Below are 19686 nucleotides of genomic sequence, written 5' to 3' on the forward strand. Positions count from 1 at the left end.
GTCTGCAAACTTGGAGATATTACATCTAGTTCCCTCATCTAGATCATTTATATATGTATTGTGAATAGCTGGGGTCCTAGGACCGATCCCTGCGGTACCCCACTAGTCACTGCCTGCCACTCGGAAAAAGAGCCGTTTATTCCAACTCTTTGCTTCCTGTCTGCCAACCAGTTCTTTATCCAAGTCAGTACCTTGCCCCCAATCCCATGTGCCTTAACTTTACACGCTAATCTCTTATGCGGGACCTTATCGAAAGCCTTCTGAAAATCCAAATACACCACATCCACTGGTTCTCCCTACCAGTTACATCCTCAAAAAATTCCAGTAGATTAGTCAAGCACAATTTACCTTTTGTAAATCCATGTTGACTTTGTCCGATCCTGTCACTCTTTTCCAAGTGCTCTGCTATTACATCTTTTATAATGGATTCTAGCATTTTCCCCACTACCGATGTCAGGCTTACCGGTCTATAATTCCCTGTTTTCTCTCTACCACCTTTTTTGAATAGTGGGGTAACATTAGCTACCCTCCAATCCATGGGAACTGTTCCAGAGTCTATTGAATTTTGGAAGATGACCAGCAATGCATCTACTATTTCTAGGGCCACTTCCTTAAGTACCCTAGGATGTAGATTATCAGGCCCTGGGGATTTATCGGCCTTCAATCCCATCAATTTCCTTAACACCATTTCCCTACAAATACTGATTTCTTTCAGTTCCTCCCTCTCATTCGACCCTATGTTCCCCGACATCTCTGGGAGGTTATTTGTGTCCTCCTTTGTGAAGACAGAACCAAAGTATGTATTTAATTGGTCTGCCATTTCTTTGTTCCCCATTATAAATTCCCCTGATTCTTACTGCAAGGGACCTACGCTTGACTTCACCAATCTTTTTCTCTGGCCAGCCTATAATGCGGTTTGAACTTAACATCGATACGATAGCAAAATGCTGCTGATGCTGGAAATCCGAAGTGACGACGGGGAGCGTTGGGGGGGGGGCTCAGCGGGCCGGGCGGCATCCGTGGAGAGAGAGAGTTAACGTACTGTAGAAGGGTTTCGACCCGAAACATTGGTTCTGTTTCTCTCTCCACAGATATTGCCTGGCCTGCTGAGTTTTTCCAGCGTTTTCTGTTGCTATTTTGAACTTAACATCGTTTGGAAATCAGGTGCAGGCTATGCCAGTTCACTCATGTTCTTAAAATGTGTTTTTTCCCCCAATTTGAGAGCTGATCAAGATGAGGGAAGTTAGTGCTGGGGAATGGAGCATCTTCAGCATCAAGGACTCTCCCAGGTCAGGTATCCATCATGCAGAGAGAAAACAGAAGAATATTCCCTACTGGACAAGTTGCCTTTTTTTTAAATCCCAAGTTTGGAGCAATTTTGAGCTGTGGGCTTGCAAGGAACTGGATTGAGACTGTCTAAAGGAGGCTAACAATCTCAGACAGGGGAGACTTTCACCCCATGACTTATTTTTAAACTATATCCCAGAGGTGAGGACAGTATCTATACCTATATAGGCCTATATTCTCTATTGAAACATACAAAATTCTTACAGGACTTGACAGGGTAGATCTGGACAGACTGGATGCAGGGAGGATGTTTTCCCTGGCTGGGGGGCCTAGAACAAGAGGTCACAGTCTCAGGATACGGGGTAGGACATTTCCGACTGAGATGAGGAGAAATTTCTTAACTCAGAGGGTGGTGAACCTGTGGAATTCTCTACCCCAGAAGGCTGTGGAGGATCAGCCGTTGAGTATATTCAAGACAGAGATCGATAGATTTTTGAATATTAAGGGAATCGAGGGATATGGGGATAGTGCAGGAAAGTGGAGATGAGGTAGAAGATCAGCCGTGATCTTATTGAATGGCGGAGCAGGCTCGAAGGGCCAAATGGCCTACTCCTGCTCCTATTTCTTATGTTCTTCACATATCTATAAAAGCTTTTACAGCCAGTTTTTATGTTCCCTGCAAACTTACTCTCATACTCTATTTCCCCCCTCTTAATGAATCCCTTTGTCCTCCTTTGCTGAATCCTAAACTGCTCCCAATCCTCAGTTTTATTGCTTTTTCTGGCCAATTTATATGTCTTCTCCTTGGATCTTATGCTATCCCTAATTTCCCTTGTTAGCCACGGTTGAGTCACCTTTTTTGTTTTATTTTTATGCCAAACTGGGATGAACAAATTCTGTAGTTCATCCATGCGATCTTTGAATGTTTGCCATTGCCTATCCACCGTCAACCCTTTGAGTGACATTCCCCAATCAATCCTACCCAACTCGCGCCTCATACCATCGTAGTTTCCTTTATTTAAATTCAGGACCCTAGTCTCTGAGTCAACTACTTCACCCTCCATCTTAATGAAGAATTCTATCATATTATGATCGCTCCGACCCAAGGGTTCTCGCACAACAAGATTGCTAATTAATCCTTTTTGTTCGTGGTTAATATGACAACACCAACGCTATGCTTGATAAGTTGCTTTATTACTGTAATTTTAGGGGGCAAATTTTTTTCCAGGCTTCTCCTGCTCCCCTGCTGTAACTTCGACGGTGGAGCGAAAGATATCCTGAGGAAATCCAATGTTCTTTTTTCGGTATCGGAGTGTAAAACTTACCAGACTTGTTGGCTCAAGGAGAGGGGAATCTCTCTGGGTCAAGATGATGCATATTGGAATTTGTAGCATTCCTGTTGGGCAACAAGTTAAGGTACTTGCATCAAATAATTCAAATGCCTTAATTCCTGCCCTGTTTTATCCTTGTGATTTTTTTCATAACACCTCCTTTATCGAACTCTCTCTGTTGTAGATTTATATACCTAAAATCTGGCTTTGGAATGTATCTACAGTCTTTATCAGTTGATCTATTCATAATTGCTCAACTTCTTTCTTCCTTCAAAAAGGTAGGGTAATGAAAATTAATTTAGTCGATATAAAATAAATGTATATAAAGTACATATGAATATACATAAATTGATGGACAGGAAGAGAACTACTGGTCCATCCAGCCTGTCCCATACAGTTGTGATGCCTTGTGCACAGGACTACATACATGCTAAACAACAGAAACAGCATGCTACTAAGTGATCCCACAACCAACTGATCAGACTGAAGCTCTGTAATCCTGCCACACCCAGTCGTGCATGGTGGTGGGCAATTAAACAACTAACTGGAGGAGGAGGCTCCATGAACATCCCCATCCTCAGTGATGACGGAGCCCAGCACAGGAATGCAAAAGACAAGGCTGAAACGTTTGCAACCATTTTCAGCCAGAAGTACCTAGTGGATGATCCATTTTGGCCTCCTCCTGAGGTCCCCACCATCACAGAAGCCAGTTTTCAGCCAAGTTGATACACTCCACATGATATCAAGAAACGGCTGAGCGCATTGGATACAGAAAAGGTTCTGGGTCCCGACAATGTCCTGGCTGTCATACTGAAGACTTGTGCTCCAGAACTAGCCGTGCCTCTAGCCAAGCTGTTCCAGTACAGCTACGACACTGGCACCTACCCGACAATGTGGAAAATTGCCCAGGTATGTCCTGTCCACAAAAATCAGGACTAATCCAATCCGGCCAATTACCGTCCCATCAGTCTACTCTCAATCATCAGCAAAGTGATGGAAAGTGTCCTCGATGGTGCTTTCAAGCGGCACTTATTCACCGATAACCTGCTCACCGATGCTCAGTTAGGGTTCCGCCAGGACCAGACTTCATTGCAGCCTTAGACCAAACATGGACAGAAGAGCTGAATTCTAGAAGTCAGAGTGACTGCCCTTGACATAAGACAGCATTTGACTGAATGTGGCATCAAGGAGCCCTAGTAAAATTGAAGGCCGTGGGAATCAGGTGGCTGGGAGTAGGGTACTCTCCACTAGTTGGAGTCACACCTAGCACAAAGGAAGATGGTTGTGGTTGTTGGAGGCCAATCATCGCAGGACATCACTGCACGAGTTCCTTAGGACAGTGTCCTGGGCCCAACCATCTTCAGCTTCATCAGTGACTTTCCCTCCATCATAGGGTCAGAAGTGGGGATGTTTGCTGATGATTGCACAGTGTTCAGTTCCATTCGCAGCTCCTCAGATAATCAAGCAGTTCATGCGTGCACGCAGCAAGACCTGGATGACATTCATGCTTGGGCTAACAAGTGGTAAATAACGCTCGTGACACACAACTGCCCGGCAATGACTATCTCGAAGAGAGAATCTAACCACCCCCACCCCCCCCTTGACATTCAATGACATTACCATTGCCAAAGCCTCAACATCCTGGGGGTCACCATTGACCAGAAACTTAACTGGGCCAGCTACCTAAATACTATGGCTACAAGACCGGGTCAGAGGTTGGGTATTCTGCAGCGAGCGAGCGTCTCCCCTCCTGACTCCTCAAAGCCTTTCCACCATCTTCAAGGCACAGCTCAGGAGTGTGATGGAACACTCCACGTGCCTGGATGAGTACAGCTCCAACAGCATTCAAGAAGCTCGACACCATCCAGGACAATGCAGCCCGCTTGATTAGCACCCGATCCAGCACCTTAAACATTAATTCCTTCCACCACCGGCGCACCGTGGCTGCATTGTGTACCATCTAGGAACATAGGAACCATCTATTTCAATTTCAATTTTGTCACATAACCAAATATAACAAGTGAAATCCAGTCAGTGAAATGCTTTTTCCTTAACGAGCCGAGCGCACCAAGCAGCAAAGGACACTTAGCTGCTGGTACGCACGGAGCCCGCAAGGACGGCAGCCATCTTCACCGGCGCCATCACAATAGGGTCCGCTCTCGCCTCGCTCCGCCTTTCCCGCACTTCTGTCCGACAGTCTTCAGCCGCCGTGGTACGGATGCCATCTACTGGGCCGACAGCGACTCTTTAATGTCCTCTCCATGGCGTTGGTGACTCTAATAGCCTGCGTGTCTCCTGCACACACCTGGCCTGCACATTACCCCTGGCTGTCCCACTTGGCGTCCTGGTAACCGGGTTCCTCTCCAGCTCTTGCTCCTTTCAAACTGCTTTCTCCAGCTCTCGCTCCTTCAAACTGTTCTCTCCAGCTCTCGCTCCTTCAAACTGCTCTCGCTCCTTCAAACTGTCCTCTCCAGCTCTCGCTCCTTCAAACTGTCCTCTCCAGCTCTCGCTCCTTTCAAACTGCTCTCTCCAGCTCTCACTCCTTTCAAACTGCTCTCTCCAGCTCTCGCTCCTTCAAACTGTCCTCTCCAGCTCTCGCTCCTTCAAACTGTCCTCTCCAGCTCTCGCTCCTTCAAACTGTCCTCTCCAGCTCTCGCTCCTTCAAACTGCTCTCTGCAGCTCTCGCTCCTTCAAACTGCTCTCTCCAGCTCTCGCTCCTTCAAACTGCTCTCTCCAGCTCTCGCTCCTTCAAACTGCTCTCTCCAGCTCTCGCTCCTTCAAACTGTCCTCTCCAGCTCTCGCTCCTTCAAACTGCTCTCTCCAGCTCTCGCTCCTTCAAACTGTCCTCTCCAGCTCTCGCTCCTTCAAACTGCTCTCTGCAGCTCTCGCTCCTTCAAACTGTCCGCTCCAGCTCTCGCTCCTTCAAACTGTCCTCTCCAGCTCTCGCTCCTTCAAACTGCTCTCTCCAGCTCTCGCTCCTTCAAACTGCTCTCTCCAGCTCTCGCTCCTTCAAACTGTCCTCTCCAGCTCTCGCTCCTTCAAACTGTCCTCTCCAACTCTCGCTCCTTCAAACTGCTCTCTCCAGCTCTCGCTCCTTCAAACTGCTCGCTCCAGCTCTCGCTCCTTCAAACTGTTCTCTCCAGCTCTCGCTCCTTCAAACTGCTCTCTCCAGCTCTCGCTCCTTCAAACTGTCCTCTCCAGCTCTCGCTCCTTCAAACTGCTCTCTCCAGCTCTCGCTCCTTCAAACTGTCCTCTCCAGCTCTCGCTCCTTCAAACTGTCCTCTCCAGCTCTCGCTCCTTCAAACTGTCCTCTCCAGCTCTCGCTCCTTCAAACTGTCCTCTCCAGCTCTCGTTCCTTCAAACTGTCCTCTCCAGCTCTCGCTCCTTCAAACTGCTCTCTCCAGCTCTCGCTCCTTCAAACTGCTCTCTCCAGCTCTCGCTCCTTCAAACTGTCCTCTCCAGCTCTCGCTCCTTCAAACTGCTCTCTCCAGCTCTCGCTCCTTCAAACTGTCCTCTCCAGCTCTCGCTCCTTCAAACTGCTCCCTGCAGCTCTCGCTCCTTCAAACTGTCCTCTCCAGCTCTCGCTCCTTCAAACTGTCCTCTCCAGCTCTCGCTCCTTCAAACTGTCCTCTCCAGCTCTCGCTCCTTCAAACTGTCCTCTCCAGCTCTCGCTCCTTCAAACTGTCCTCTCCAGCTCTCGCTCCTTCAAACTGGCCTCTCCAGCTCTCGCTCCTTCAAACTGCTCTCTCCAGCTCTCGCTCCTTCAAACTGTCCTCTCCAGCTCTCGCTCCTTCAAATTGCTCTCTCCAGCTCTCGCTCCTTCAAACTGTCCTCTCCAGCTCTCGCTCCTTCAAACTGTCCTCTCCAGCTCTCGCTCCTTCAAACTGCTCTCTCCAGCTCTCGCTCCTTCAAACTGTCCTCTCCAGCTCTCGCACCTTCAAACTGCTCTCTCCAGCTCTCGCTCCTTCAAACTGCTCTCTCCAGCTCTCGCTCCTTCAAACTGTCCTCTCCAGCTCTCGCTCCTTCAAACTGCTCTCTCCAGCTCTCGCTCCTTCAAACTGTCCTCTCCAGCTCTCGCTCCTTCAAACTGTCCTCTCCAGCTCTCGCTCCTTCAAACTGTCCTCTCCAGCTCTCGCTCCTTCAAACTGTCCTCTCCAGCTCTCGCTCCTTCAAACTGTCCTCTCCAGCTCTCGTTCCTTCAAACTGTCCTCTCCAGCTCTCGCTCCTTCAAACTGTCCTCTCCAGCTCTCGCTCCTTCAAACTGTCCTCTCCAGCTCTCGCTCCTTCAAACTGTCCTCTCCAGCTCTCGCTCCTTCAAACTGTCCTCTCCAGCTCTCGCTCCTTCAAACTGTCCTCTCCAGCTCTCGCTCCTTCAAACTGCTCTCTCCAGCTCTCGCTCCTTCAAACTGCTCTCTCCAGCTCTTGCTCCTTTCAAACTGTCCTCTCCAGCTCTCGTTCCTTCAAACTGTCCTCTCCAGCTCTCGCTCCTTCAAACTGTCCTCTCCAGCTATCGCTCCTTCAAACTGTCCTCTCCAGCTCTCGCTCCTTCAAACTGTCCTCTCCAGCTCTCGCTCCTTCAAACTGCTCTCTGCAGCTCTCACTCCTTCAAACTGTCCTCTCCAGCTCTCGCTCCTTCAAACTGTCCTCTCCAGCTCTCGCTCCTTCAAACTGTCCTCTCCAGCTCTCGCTCCTTCAAACTGTCCTCTGCAGCTCTCGCTCCTTCAAACTGTCCTCTCCAGCTCTCGCTCCTTCAAACTGTCCTCTCCAGCTCTCGCTCCTTCAAACTGTCCTCTCCAGCTCTCGCTCCTTCAAACTGCTCTCTCCAGCTCTCGCTCCTTCAAACTGCTCTCTCCAGCTCTTGCTCCTTTCAAACTGTCCTCTCCAGCTCTCGTTCCTTCAAACTGTCCTCTCCAGCTCTCGCTCCTTCAAACTGTCCTCTCCTGCTATCGCTCCTTCAAACTGTCCTCTCCAGCTCTCGCTCCTTCAAACTGTCCTCTCCAGCTCTCGCTCCTTCAAACTGCTCTCTGCAGCTCTCACTCCTTCAAACTGTCCTCTCCAGCTCTCGCTCCTTCAAACTGTCCTCTCCAGCTCTCGCTCCTTCAAACTGTCCTCTCCAGCTCTCGCTCCTTCAAACTGTCCTCTGCAGCTCTCGCTCCTTCAAACTGTCCTCTCCAGTTCTCGCTCCTTCAAACTGCTCTCTCCAGCTCTCGCTCCTTTCAAACTGTCCTCTCCAGCTCTCGCTCCTTCAAACTGCTCTCTCCAGCTCTCCTTCAAACTGCTCTCTCCAGCTCTCGCTCCTTCAAACTGCTCTCTCCAGCTCTCGCTCCTTCAAACTGTCCTCTCCAGCTCTCGCTCCTTCAAACTGTCCTCTCCAGCTCTCGCTCCTTCAAACTGTCCTCTCCAGCTCTCGCTCCTTCAAACTGCTCTCTCCAGCTCTCGCTCCTTCAAACTGCTCTCTGCAGCTCTCGCTCCTTCAAACTGTCCTCTCCAGCTCTCGCTCCTTCAAACTGTCCTCTCCAGCTCTCGCTCCTTCAAACTGTCCTCTCCAGATCTCGCTCCTTCAAACTGTCCTCTCCAGCTCTCGCTCCTTTCAAACTGTCCTCTCCAGCTCTCGCTCCTTCAAACTGTCCTCTCCAGCTCTCGCTCCTTCAAACTGTCCTCTCCAGCTCTCGCTCCTTCAAACTGTCCTCTCCAGCTCTCGCTCCTTTCAAACTGTCCTCTCCAGCTCTCGCTCCTTCAAACTGCTCTCTCCAGCTCTCGCTCCTTCAAACTGCTCTCTCCAGCTCTCGCTCCTTCAAACTGTCCTCTCCAGCTCTCGCTCCTTCAAACTGGTCTCTCCAGCTCTCGCTCCTTTCAAACTGTCCTCTCCAGCTCTCGCTCCTTCAAACTGCTCTCTCCAGCTCTCGCTCCTTCAAACTGCTCTCTCCAGCTCTCGCTCCTTTCAAACTGTCCTCTTCAGCTCTCGCTCCTTCAAACTGTCCTCTCCAGCTCTCGCTCCTTCAAACTGCTCTCTCCAGCTCTCGCTCCTTCAAACTGTCCTCTCCAGCTCTCGCTCCTTTCAAACTGCTCTCGCTCCTTCAAACTGCTCTCTCCAGCTCTCGCTCCTTCAAACTGTCCTCTCCAGCTCTCGCTCCTTCAAACTGTCCTCTCCAGCTCTCGCTCCTTCAAACTGCTCTCTCCAGTTCTCGCTCCTTCAAACTGTCCTCTCCAGCTCTCGCTCCTTCAAACTGTCCTCTCCAGCTCTCGCTCCTTCAAACTGTCCTCTCCAGCTCTCGCTCCTTCAAACTGTCCTCTCCAGCTCTCGCTCCTTCAAACTGTCCTCTCCAGCTCTCGCTCCTTCAAACTGTCCTCTCCAGCTCTCGCTCCTTCAAACTGTCCTCTCCAGCTCTCGCTCCTTCAAACTGCTCTCTCCAGCTCTCGCTCCTTCAAACTGCTCTCTCCAGCTCTCGCTCCTTTCAAACTGTCCTCTTCAGCTCTCGCTCCTTCAAACTGTCCTCTCCAGCTCTCGCTCCTTCAAACTGTCCTCTCCAGCTCTCGCTCCTTCAAACTGTCCTCTCCAGCTCTCGCTCCTTCAAACTGCTCTCTCCAGCTCTCGCTCCTTCAAACTGTCCTCTCCAGCTCTCGCTCCTTTCAAACTGCTCTCGCTCCTTCAAACTGCTCTCTCCAGCTCTCGCTCCTTCAAACTGTCCTCTCCAGCTCTCGCTCCTTCAAACTGTCCTCTCCAGCTCTCGCTCCTTCAAACTGCTCTCCCCAGCTCTCGCTCCTTCAAACTGCTCTCTCCAGCTCTCGCTCCTTCAAACTGCTCTCTCCAGCTCTCGCTCCTTCAAACTGCTCTCTCCAGTTCTCGCTCCTTCAAACTGTCCTCTCCAGCTCTCGCTCCTTCAAACTGCTCTCTCCAGCTCTCGCTCCTTCAAACTGTCCTCTCCAGCTCTCGCTCCTTCAAACTGTCCTCTACAAGATGCATTGGAGCAACTTGCCAAGGCTTCTTCAACAACACCTCCCAAATCCGCAACCTCTATCACCTAGAAGAACAAGGGCAGTAGGCGCATGCGAATACCATCACCTCCAAGTTCCCCTCCAACTTACACACCATCCTGACTTGGAAATATATTGCCATTCCTTCATTGTCGCTGGGTCAAAGTCCTGGAACTCCCTCCCTAACAGCACTATGGGAGTACCTTCAGCACACAGCCTGCAGTGGTTCAACAAGGCGGCTCACCACCATCTCCTCGAGCAATTAGGGATGGGCAATAAATGCTGGCCTTCGGTGACGCTCACAACCCATGAACAAATATTTTTTTAAAAGACACTCTCCCACCCTACCTGGGATTTCCTGGGAGAAACAAAGAACCAGACAAATACCCAAGCCAATTGCCTGGGGGGGCGGATGGACTGGAGCCCTGGAAACTAGTTAAGGATTCATTCTCGCCCTGATGAGCATTACCAGGTTCCTACCTCTTTTGTGAGGAGATCTCCTCCCCAGCCAGAAACAGGTTCAGCTCTTGCTTAAAGGAATTCAGCGTTCAGCGCACAAGCCAACAACCTGCTCCACAGGTCCACTATTCTCTAGGAAAGAAAGAACCTTCTAACATCTAACCTAGTTCTACCGTTACCTAACTCTAACCAAGTTAGTTGGAAGAATTTTTCTGCACAAACACAATCTAATGCCTTCATCATCTTATAAACCTCAATCAAAGTACAAAATCAGGACCGAGTTTGTAACAAGGCGGCAGAAATTCCAGATTGACACCAAGCAAAAACACAAATGGGGAGTGACATGAATCTTGTCATTCATGTGGAAATGACTTATGAAATAATACTGGGTGGCCTGCTGGTGGCGCTGTCCAGGGAGAGTATAAATACTCGGGCATGGGCCCAGCTTGCTCAGGACATTCTTTAACAGGAACTAGTGAAGGACACAACTAGATCTCCATATTAAAAAACAGTTGATTAAAGCCTTGTTTAATACTCAGATCAAGTGCCCAGTAGTTTTCTTACGTCAGGAAGATTAGGAAAATTATTTTTGTGCAGATGATTGTTAGGACATAGACTGCTCTGCCAGAAACACTGGTGGATGCAGAACCCCTAACAGCATGTAAAAGGGAAGTTACTAAATATTTAACTTAAAAAAATTGAAAAGCTGTGGGGAAAGGCCAGGGGATTGGACTATGTAGATAGCTCTTTCAGAGTGATGCCACAGGCGCAATGGGTCAAATGGCAATTTTCTGTTTTGTAAAATTCAGTGAAATCCTACCCTAAACACTCTCTGTGGATTGCTCCTTTGCATAATTGTTGAAATGTCATTCAACTCTAATTGCATTACCATTGATATGCTGTATCAGTTTTTTAAAACAAGTGATGCAATTTCCTGATTCTTTCATTTTGTTTTGCAAAAGATAGTTTAAAATTCCAGCAGTAGATATACCTGTTGGATAGTTAAATTTTCTATGAAGTTTAAAGGGGAATAATATTTTTGCAATGCGAACAGCAAGAACTTGTATTTATATAACACCTCTAACATATTAAAACATCCCAAGGTGCTTCACAGGAGCATTATCAGACAAAATCTGACACTGAGCCACATAAGGAAATATTAGGACAGATGACCATTAGCTTGCGCAAAGAGGTAAGTTTTAAGGAGCATCTTAAAGGAGGAGAGAGAGGTGGAGAGGTTTAAGGAGGGAATTCCAGAGCTAGGGCCTAGACTGCTGGAGGCCCAGCTGCCAATGGCGGGGCAAAGGAAATTGGGGATGCACAAGAGGCAGAATTGGAGGGACGCAAAGAAGAACTTTCAGTCGAAATTAAGTTTATCGTTCCCTATTATGAATGTGTTGAAAGGAGATCATCTTTGTTGTGCTCATAAAAAGAACCACCTCAAGTCTCCAGGTTGAGGGGGAAAAGCTTTGACTATCCAGTGAATTCATCTTCTGCTGACTAAATCAGGATAAGTACAGATGAGGGAGGCTATTCAGTCCATCTAGCTCATCCTTCCATAGACAAGTATGGTTTTCCACCTATCACGGTATCTGACTGCCTCTTGAATGATTGTTTTGCTTGATTGAATTAAACTGAACTAGAATTTTTGTCTTTCCCTAATGTAGATGCCAATTCCCGCAACACAACTCAAGTGTTCACTACTTGGGTTTCCGGGTCGTTATTGATTTTTTTTTTGTCACAGCTCAGGCATCCAGGTCTGTTACTGAAATCCACTCGCCTTTGTGACAACATTGATGAATAACACAGACTAACTTGCTTAATACGCCATTTCATTGATTTATTTCAGCCAGTGGATCTGACATGCAAGTTCCATCAATCTGTTTTTTCAGGAGCAATGTTTCTTATCAGTAGATTTTATAATGATTTTCTGGAGTGAGTACTGTAGATTGTAAGTACTTCTCTCCAGAGCATTGTTCCCATTTAATTAACTTTGTAGAGTTGCTCTTGTTTACAGTTGTTAACAGACACTTCTAGCAGTGCTCATTAAAGTTCTTTACTAATGAAGGGACCTGCAATATTGGAATCATTAATTTAGCAGAGTTGAATGATGATTTAAAAATTGATTTTGCAGAAAGGTATGAAAATTCGTCTTTTCATATGATCACTTGTGTTTAAATTGTACTCTTTATACTCCTATCTAGCTTTTGCTAAAATTGCAAATGGTAAAAATCTTGCCCTATGTATATTATTATAGATTTTTTTTATTTATTGCAAGACTTTTTATTTTTTTTTAATCCAAATGTTCCCTCTGTTTTAATATTTTGAGACAGAAATTTAATCACTGTGCCGTCCAAGTTTTGCAACGGTCCATTTCCTTAGATTTAAGTTTTCAAAGGTGCTCACAACAGGAAGATCAGGGCATGAAACGGCATAATGTACGGCGTAAGTCACAGATAGCATCATTCCAAAAGATTGTGGGCCATTAACTTAGGTAATCATCAGTCTAAAGTCTGTGGGGGGAAAATTCGATTGCTTTGCGCCTCCCGTTAGAGCCCTAAGAGGGCGGTAACAAGGCGCAAAGCAACTAGTGCTCGGACGCAGCACCTCCCGCAAAATTCAGGGGGAGGTTAGCAGCGGCAGTAACCGCTTGCGCCCCGACCGCGATCTTCGGTGGGGCCCCCCGACTTACCGCCGGACGCTATGTCCGACGGGGTCAATGGGGTCTACTCGCGGCCAGGGTGGCGCTAGTTAAAGGGGGGGTGGCGCGAGTTAAAGTGGAGGTGGCGGGCAGCCATTTTTGTTGCTGGCTGTCTGCCAGCACCTGCTCCTGTTGCCGTCTCCGGCCCCCGTGATGACCCCCCACGGGGTGCCGGCTGTTCTCCGTGAGTCCGGTACTCCTCTTGAGTGCCGGGCTCGTTTGCCAGCACTCCCGATCCCTGGTGGCCCAGCTTGGCGCCGGGATGTGCTGCGCCAGGCCCCTCCCTTTTAAGGCCCCTCCCTCTTGGGGCGCTTCCATTCAATTTCAGCTGCGGCGGCACTAATTTTTTCGGGGTGCTAATTTTTTCGGGGCGTAAAAGTAGCGCCCTGGCAAAGTTAGTGCCCCAAAGGGGGTGTGACTCAATTTTTTCCCCCCTGTCTTGAGCAAAGGAAATGGCTTTTAAATGGATGTAGTTATAAAGTAAAACTCATGAGTTGCACAGTTAATACAATAATTCTGAGACTATTATTTTCATCTCTGAAGGAAGATTTCTATTGTAGAAATCCATGAGATTTCAAGAGACTTTTATAATTTATAGGTAGGTGAGAATCATTATATTAGGATGTTTTGAACTACAATTTAGTAGATAGCTTCTCAAATTGATTAAGAATGATGAGATTCTTTCTACCAGTCAATCATATTCTACAAAGATTATAATTGTAAGAATATGCTAACTTTTTGTACAGTTACAGTCAACAGGGATGCTGGCAGTCATCCATTTAAGTGTTTTTATAAATCCATGTAGCAAGGCAACATTGCTGTGCCCATACTAGCTGAACAGTAGCACAAAAGATTTTCGGGTAGAAATCGGTATGCATTGTGTCTGTTTTTTGGGCGTAAGACGGGCACAAAGGAACGTTGTTCTTGCAATTATCAGTACAAAATTATTGATTTCAGCCGGACCTTGTGCAACAAATTGAAGGACAAGTCAATTTGTGTCACTCTTCTGTAGCTGCTTGCAGATCAACATGGGCCTATACTCATCGGAATTTAGAAGAATGAGACGTGATCTTATTGAAACATATAAGATATTGAGGGGGCTCGACAAGGTAGATGCAGAGAGGATGTTTTCCCTCGTGGGGAAATCTAGAACGGGGGGGTGGGGGCATAGTTTCAGAATGAAGGGTCGTCCTTTTAGAACTGAGAGGAGGAATTTCTTTTCTGAGGGTCGTAAATCTGTGGAATTCTCTGCCGTAGAGAGCCGTGGAGGCTGGGTCATTAAATACATTTAAGGTGGCAATAGACAGATTTTTGCAAGATAATGGAGTGAAGGGTTATGGGGAGCGGGCAGGGAAGTGGCTTTGAGCCCTAGATTAGCCATGATCTTATTGAATGGTAGAGCAGGCTCGAGGGGCCAAGTGGCCTATTCCTGCTCCTATTTCTTATGTGCTTATTAACATTATGCAGTTGTGGGAACAGCTCAGGAAGTGTTGATTCTCAGTCTAGAAATGGTGCATGACACAACAGAGGAATTTAGATGGGTAGGGAAAAATAACTTTAAACGTGAAATATAGTTTGGAAATAGGTATTGATAGCCATTGTTGCAAGGAAAAGGACAATCTAGTCCGTATTTTTTTTAATTCGTTTATGGGATGTGGGTGTCGCTGGCAAGGCTAGCATTTATTGCCCATCCCGAATTGCTCTTGAAAAGGTGATGGTGAGCCACCGCTGCAGTCTGTGTGGTGAAGGTACTCCCACAGTGCTGTTAGGTAGGGAGTTCCAGGATTTTGACCCAGCGACGATGAAGGATTGGCGATATATTTCCAAGTCAGGATGGTGTGTGACTTGGAGGAGAACTTGGAGGTGGTGGTGTTCCCATGCGCCTACTGCCCTTGTCCTTCTAGGTGGAAGAGGTCACGGGTTTGGGAGGTGCTGCCGAAGAAACCTTGGCGAGTTGCTGCAGTGCATCTTGTAGATGGTACACACTGCAGCCACGGTACACCGGTGGTGGAGGGAGTGAATGTTTAAGGTGGTGGATGGGGTGCCAATCAAGCAGGCTGCTTTGTCCTGGATATCGTCGAGCTTCTTGAGTGTTGTTGGAGTTGCACTCATCCAGGCAAGTGGAGAGTATTCCATCACACTCCTTACTTGTGCCTTGTAGATGGTGGAAAGGCTTTGGGGATACAGGAGATGAGACGCTCGCTGCAGAATCCCTAGCCTCTGACCTGATCTTGTTGCCACAGTATTTATGTGGCTGGTCCAGTTAAGTTTCTGGTCAATGGGGACCCCCAGGATGTTGATGGTGGGGGATTCGGCGATGGTAATGCCGTTGAATGTCAAGGGGCGTTAGTTAGACTCTCACTTGTTGGAGATAGTCATTGCCTGGCACTTCTGTGGCAAGCCTGTTCCAAGCCTGAACGTCGTCTAGGTTTTGTTGCATGCGGCCATGGACTGCTTCATTATCTGAGGAGTTGTGAATGGCGCTGAACACTGTGCAGTCATCAGCGAACATCCCCATTTCTGACCTTATGTTGACTTCTGTTTCACTGGGGCTCCTTGATGCCATAGTTGGCCGGATTGGCTGTATCTTGTTCATCAAAACTGAGATTACCGTGGCAATGCATTAGAACTGGAATGAGGAAACTGAAATAGGTTTACTGTCTTTTAGATTAAATATTAATCAAAATGTTTAAGTTTGCGAAGCTAAAAAATTTGATGTTTTGTCTGTTAGCGTAGATACTGCCCTATTGATTAAAAATGTGCTCAGACATCTCAAATTTATGACAGCAGGGGATAGTTGGACTGGCTGTGACTTTGGACATGGACTTCTTTTAAATGGTGTGCACTGAAGATGGGGAAAGGCCGAACAACCAAGAATAACAGCAAGTTTAGGAAGCCAACATAAAAACTAAGCTTGCTGTGGGTAAAACACATCTGCCAGCCATTGCATCCAGCTGCTATCCAGAAAATGGTCTATATTTGCATAACCACATAATTTGTGGATAAGCAAGCACTATAAAAACAGATTTACTGGTGATTTCGCTCATTACTGTTTATGGGACCTTGCTGTGTGCAAATTGGCTGCCATGTTTGCCTATAAAACAACAGTGACTACAGTTCAAAAGTAATTTATTGGTTGTAAGACGCTTTTGGGAGTTCAGAGAGTGTAAAAAGCACTATATAAATACAAGTTCTTCCTTTGTTCTTTCTAATGATGAACACCTTTTAAATTAACAATGAATTAATTTTTGATCTGAATTAATTGGTACCATATTTAAGTGTTTATATTATAAAATGTTTGTCTATATATAAGGATATAGATTATACTGGTCACTTCAGAAATAAGTTGAATAACCGGATTCAGTACACTTCCTAACTTCTAGCTGGATATTTAATAACGTGAGTACCATACTGAAGGAATCGCTTTGTCAACCAGGTCAAGGAGTATGACTTATTCCAATATCAAGATATTTGTATCTTTTAATGCAATCAGATTCAGTGCTCCTTTAGAAAGTATCTGAAGCTTGTTATTATCTGGACAGATTCAGGTATAATGATGGCAGCAATTAAGAAAAAATATGTTTTACAATCTTAATGCAAACAAATTGTTAAAATGTACTGCAGCATATTAATTTGCAGAAGCTACATAAGCAGTTAGCAACACAGCTGAAAGGGATTTTCTAAAGCTGTTCGTCTTTATGTAGCATATTATATTTGCAGTGTTCTCCACTACATTAGCCAATAGCCACATGTGGATAATTGAGAATCCAGATGTGGCTAATTGCATTTTTGATTAGAAAATCAAAAATGAATAATGGAACACTGCTGCTGGATATGAGATCCCAATACTCATTCACACTGAATATGCATGTGTATTTTAACCTTCTTGAGTGTTTGTTGGTAAAATGGTACGACGGAAAGCAGAGTGTGCAGGTGTTCTTTGATTGTTGTGTGTGCTATACTTCCTTGGTTACTCTTTATTGGTTACCTGCTAAAATTGTGTGTAACATGGTTGAAAATGCTGGACTGCAGCACCATGGAAACACCAGCAGCATTGTGTTGAGAGGGGAGCTGTCATTGTGGTCAGCTTGACCATTCGGAGTAAGCCAGTGGAAGAAACTGGCTTACAACCAATAATAGCAGGTCTAACAATGCACGTCATGGCAAAGGGCAAGCCGCATTCAGCCACATTCTGAATGGAAAACAAGGGCGGGTCTAGCTGTCTCATTGTGCGAGTCAACATTTTCAGCAATCGCTCTGGTGAAGTCAAAGTACTGCTCGCAACTGCTGGACAAAAACCTAGATGCTGCACTAAGATGTACTGTGTCTGATGATTCATGCCAGAATTCCACATTTTGGTGCAAGACAAAGACTGCAAAGTTTTGCACTGAATGGTGATGTATGTTTATTAAGAAAACATACATGTGAAATACACATATCTATTGTGTGTAAGACGTTTTCTGCTAAAATTACTGCATGTGGCTAAAATGGTGTCACCGTAGCCACGCCTGTAACTAGTCGGCGATTTCTAATGGGAAAAAATGTTGCATTGGAGTACAGTAAACTTGTTTAAACGGCACTTAATCATCCGGAATACTTTAATAATCGGCAAAATAGATAACCGGTAATCTTGCCGAATCCATCCAGCACTCGTTTTGGCGAGTCTGAGTCTCCCGCGGTGGCCGAGTTAGTCAGTGGTTTTTATTTTTGTTTGTTTGTGTTAAAAATTGCCTTGGTAGGTATACCTCTCTGTTATCCAGAAATTTTCATCAACCGGCACCATCCTGGTCCCATACGTGCCGGATAAGAAAGAGTTTACTGTATTTGTTTATCACTATTATACCAGTTGCATTTATCAGTAATACCAAGTTGATATTCTAAGTGTGCACGTCCCTGTATCATGAACGTCTCTTAATCTTATAGTTTACACAGTTGTTAAATTAATATCTGAGGGATGTAAGTATAAAGCTCAAGAAATAAGTATTTTCACAAAACTAAAATGCAGTAATTTGCAAGTAACCCTGTGCAGTACTTTCTAACAACAATTGCTAGGCTTAGAATATAACTGATCACCAACTGACTTATTGAAGAAACCAATGTTCTTAAAATTTAAATTTGCTCTGATTTACAAAACTGACTGCATATTCTTTACACAACTTAAGGAATTGGTAGATATATTTTTTGTAGAAACCTGATCTATTGAATGACCAGTTTTATGTCTTTCAGTGCATCTTAGAAAATCTGCTTTTAGTGACCTGTTTTTAAAAAAATTCAGTCACACTCCTGTAGTGTCATTTTATTGTTGCACTTGATGCCTCGGAAGAAATTTGGCTATGGCATGTAATTTATATTCAGTGAGGGAAACATAATTGAGGATAGGAGAAGCTGCATATTACTGAGTTGGCAAAATAGCTCTGAAATCTATTAACATACTATTGCAGTTTTGCCTTCAAAGTCAACAATTCCATCTTAAATGCTTTAGGCTACTGGAATTCACACTGCGAATTCTGGAGGAAAAGGCATAACGCATACTTTTCAGGTGTAATTTGGAGGGAAAGGAAATAAAATAGAAAATTCATGTCATTAAACTATCGCAAGGCACCTTTATTGTATCGCTACATAGAATTATCTTTTTTTATGGCTGTACCCACTTGAAAGGCTGCTTTTAATGTCTTGTGAACCTGAACCTGAAATCCCTCTGCTCTTCCATGTCATCCAGCCTTCCTCCATTCAAAAATAGTTGATTGTCTTCAGTGACTGGTATCAACGTGTAGTGAAGCATGGTCTTGCACAATACCATCTTGAGTCATGGGCAATAACGGGTGGAAACTGGCTTAAAAAGATTGTTTGATTTGAAAATAAACTGCAGTTTAGGGGTATACAATATTGGCTTGAAATTTTCAGTTTATTAAATAAGCTTTTTGCTTGTAGATTACAGAGGTGACTTGAGTATTATTGATTTTTGACATTGCGCTATTTCTGTAACCCAAAGGATAGTAGTTTACCATTAAAAACGTTATTTGTAGTAAATACAATGTACGTGAGCTTTTATGTACGTGGTACTCCCGGATGATACATCATGAATACTATGGTGAGAGGGCTAACCTGTAAACTTAAAGTAATAAAATTCCAGTGTGGTTAGCACCAAGAGTAGGGTATAAATCATACCTAATGGGACTTCCTAATATACTCTGTTCATGCCGTACATTACAAATGAATCTAGTAAAGATGTGTAAAAGATAGGTTTAGTCATGTGCTGTATTCTTTTATGGATTATAGTTTGGTTCTAATGCTATTGCAGTATCACAGTTGCTAATTAGATTTGCATAATGTAGATTCATACTTTTAGCATTTTTGCAAATTGATTTTCAACAGAAAAATTGTTCCACAAAATGCCACCTTTCTGAAATTTGAAAATGTATTTCGTATTTGTCATGTCACATTTAAATTTTCATCAGCATGCACTGTATAATGTTTCTTGAAATGCCCTCCACCAAGCTCGCCATAAAATTTGAACTTTACAACATGACATATAATATATGCCTTTCTATACTTGGTATTAAATATGTGCTTGAAGGAAAAATATGTGGCTTGTTAATTTTTTTTTTAACTTTGGCGCAGGACAAGAAATGGGTTCTCAATCATGAAGATGTAACTCTTGGAGAATTACTGGGCAAAGTAAGTGGAAAAGTCTCCCTGACTGATTTATTAGTTAACTCTTTAAGATGTGCAGTGGCATATTTTCATTATCATATTATAGGCAACAATTTTCCATTTATTCTTTCAACTGAACTGTAAAAACATATGTTCAGTTTGTCAGTACCTTGGTCTTATTCTGATTTATGAAAGTTAGATCTTTTAAACTTTTAATTATCTCTCTTAGCTTGTTGAATACCATTCCCTAACCAAAAGGGCACATGAGCAGTCAAGCAA

The 19686-nt window shown here is 45.1% G+C and overlaps 1 protein-coding gene across 1 annotated transcript in view; it reads left to right on the top strand.

The window, feature by feature from the left end:
- fer (fer (fps/fes related) tyrosine kinase) overlaps positions 1-19686 on the top strand; it is a 334586-nt gene that overhangs the window by 149886 nt on the left and 165014 nt on the right. The window contains exon 9 of the mRNA XM_085987508.1: positions 19375-19431. Within this exon, the coding sequence (XP_085843634.1) occupies positions 19375-19431 (57 nt within the window). The remainder of the gene's footprint in view (positions 1-19374; positions 19432-19686) is intronic.

Source organism: Somniosus microcephalus, chromosome 1, assembly GCF_052327205.1.
Source record: "Somniosus microcephalus isolate GS21.2 chromosome 1, FLI_Smic_1.0, whole genome shotgun sequence".
NCBI classification, from domain to species: Eukaryota; Metazoa; Chordata; class Chondrichthyes; order Squaliformes; family Somniosidae; genus Somniosus; species Somniosus microcephalus.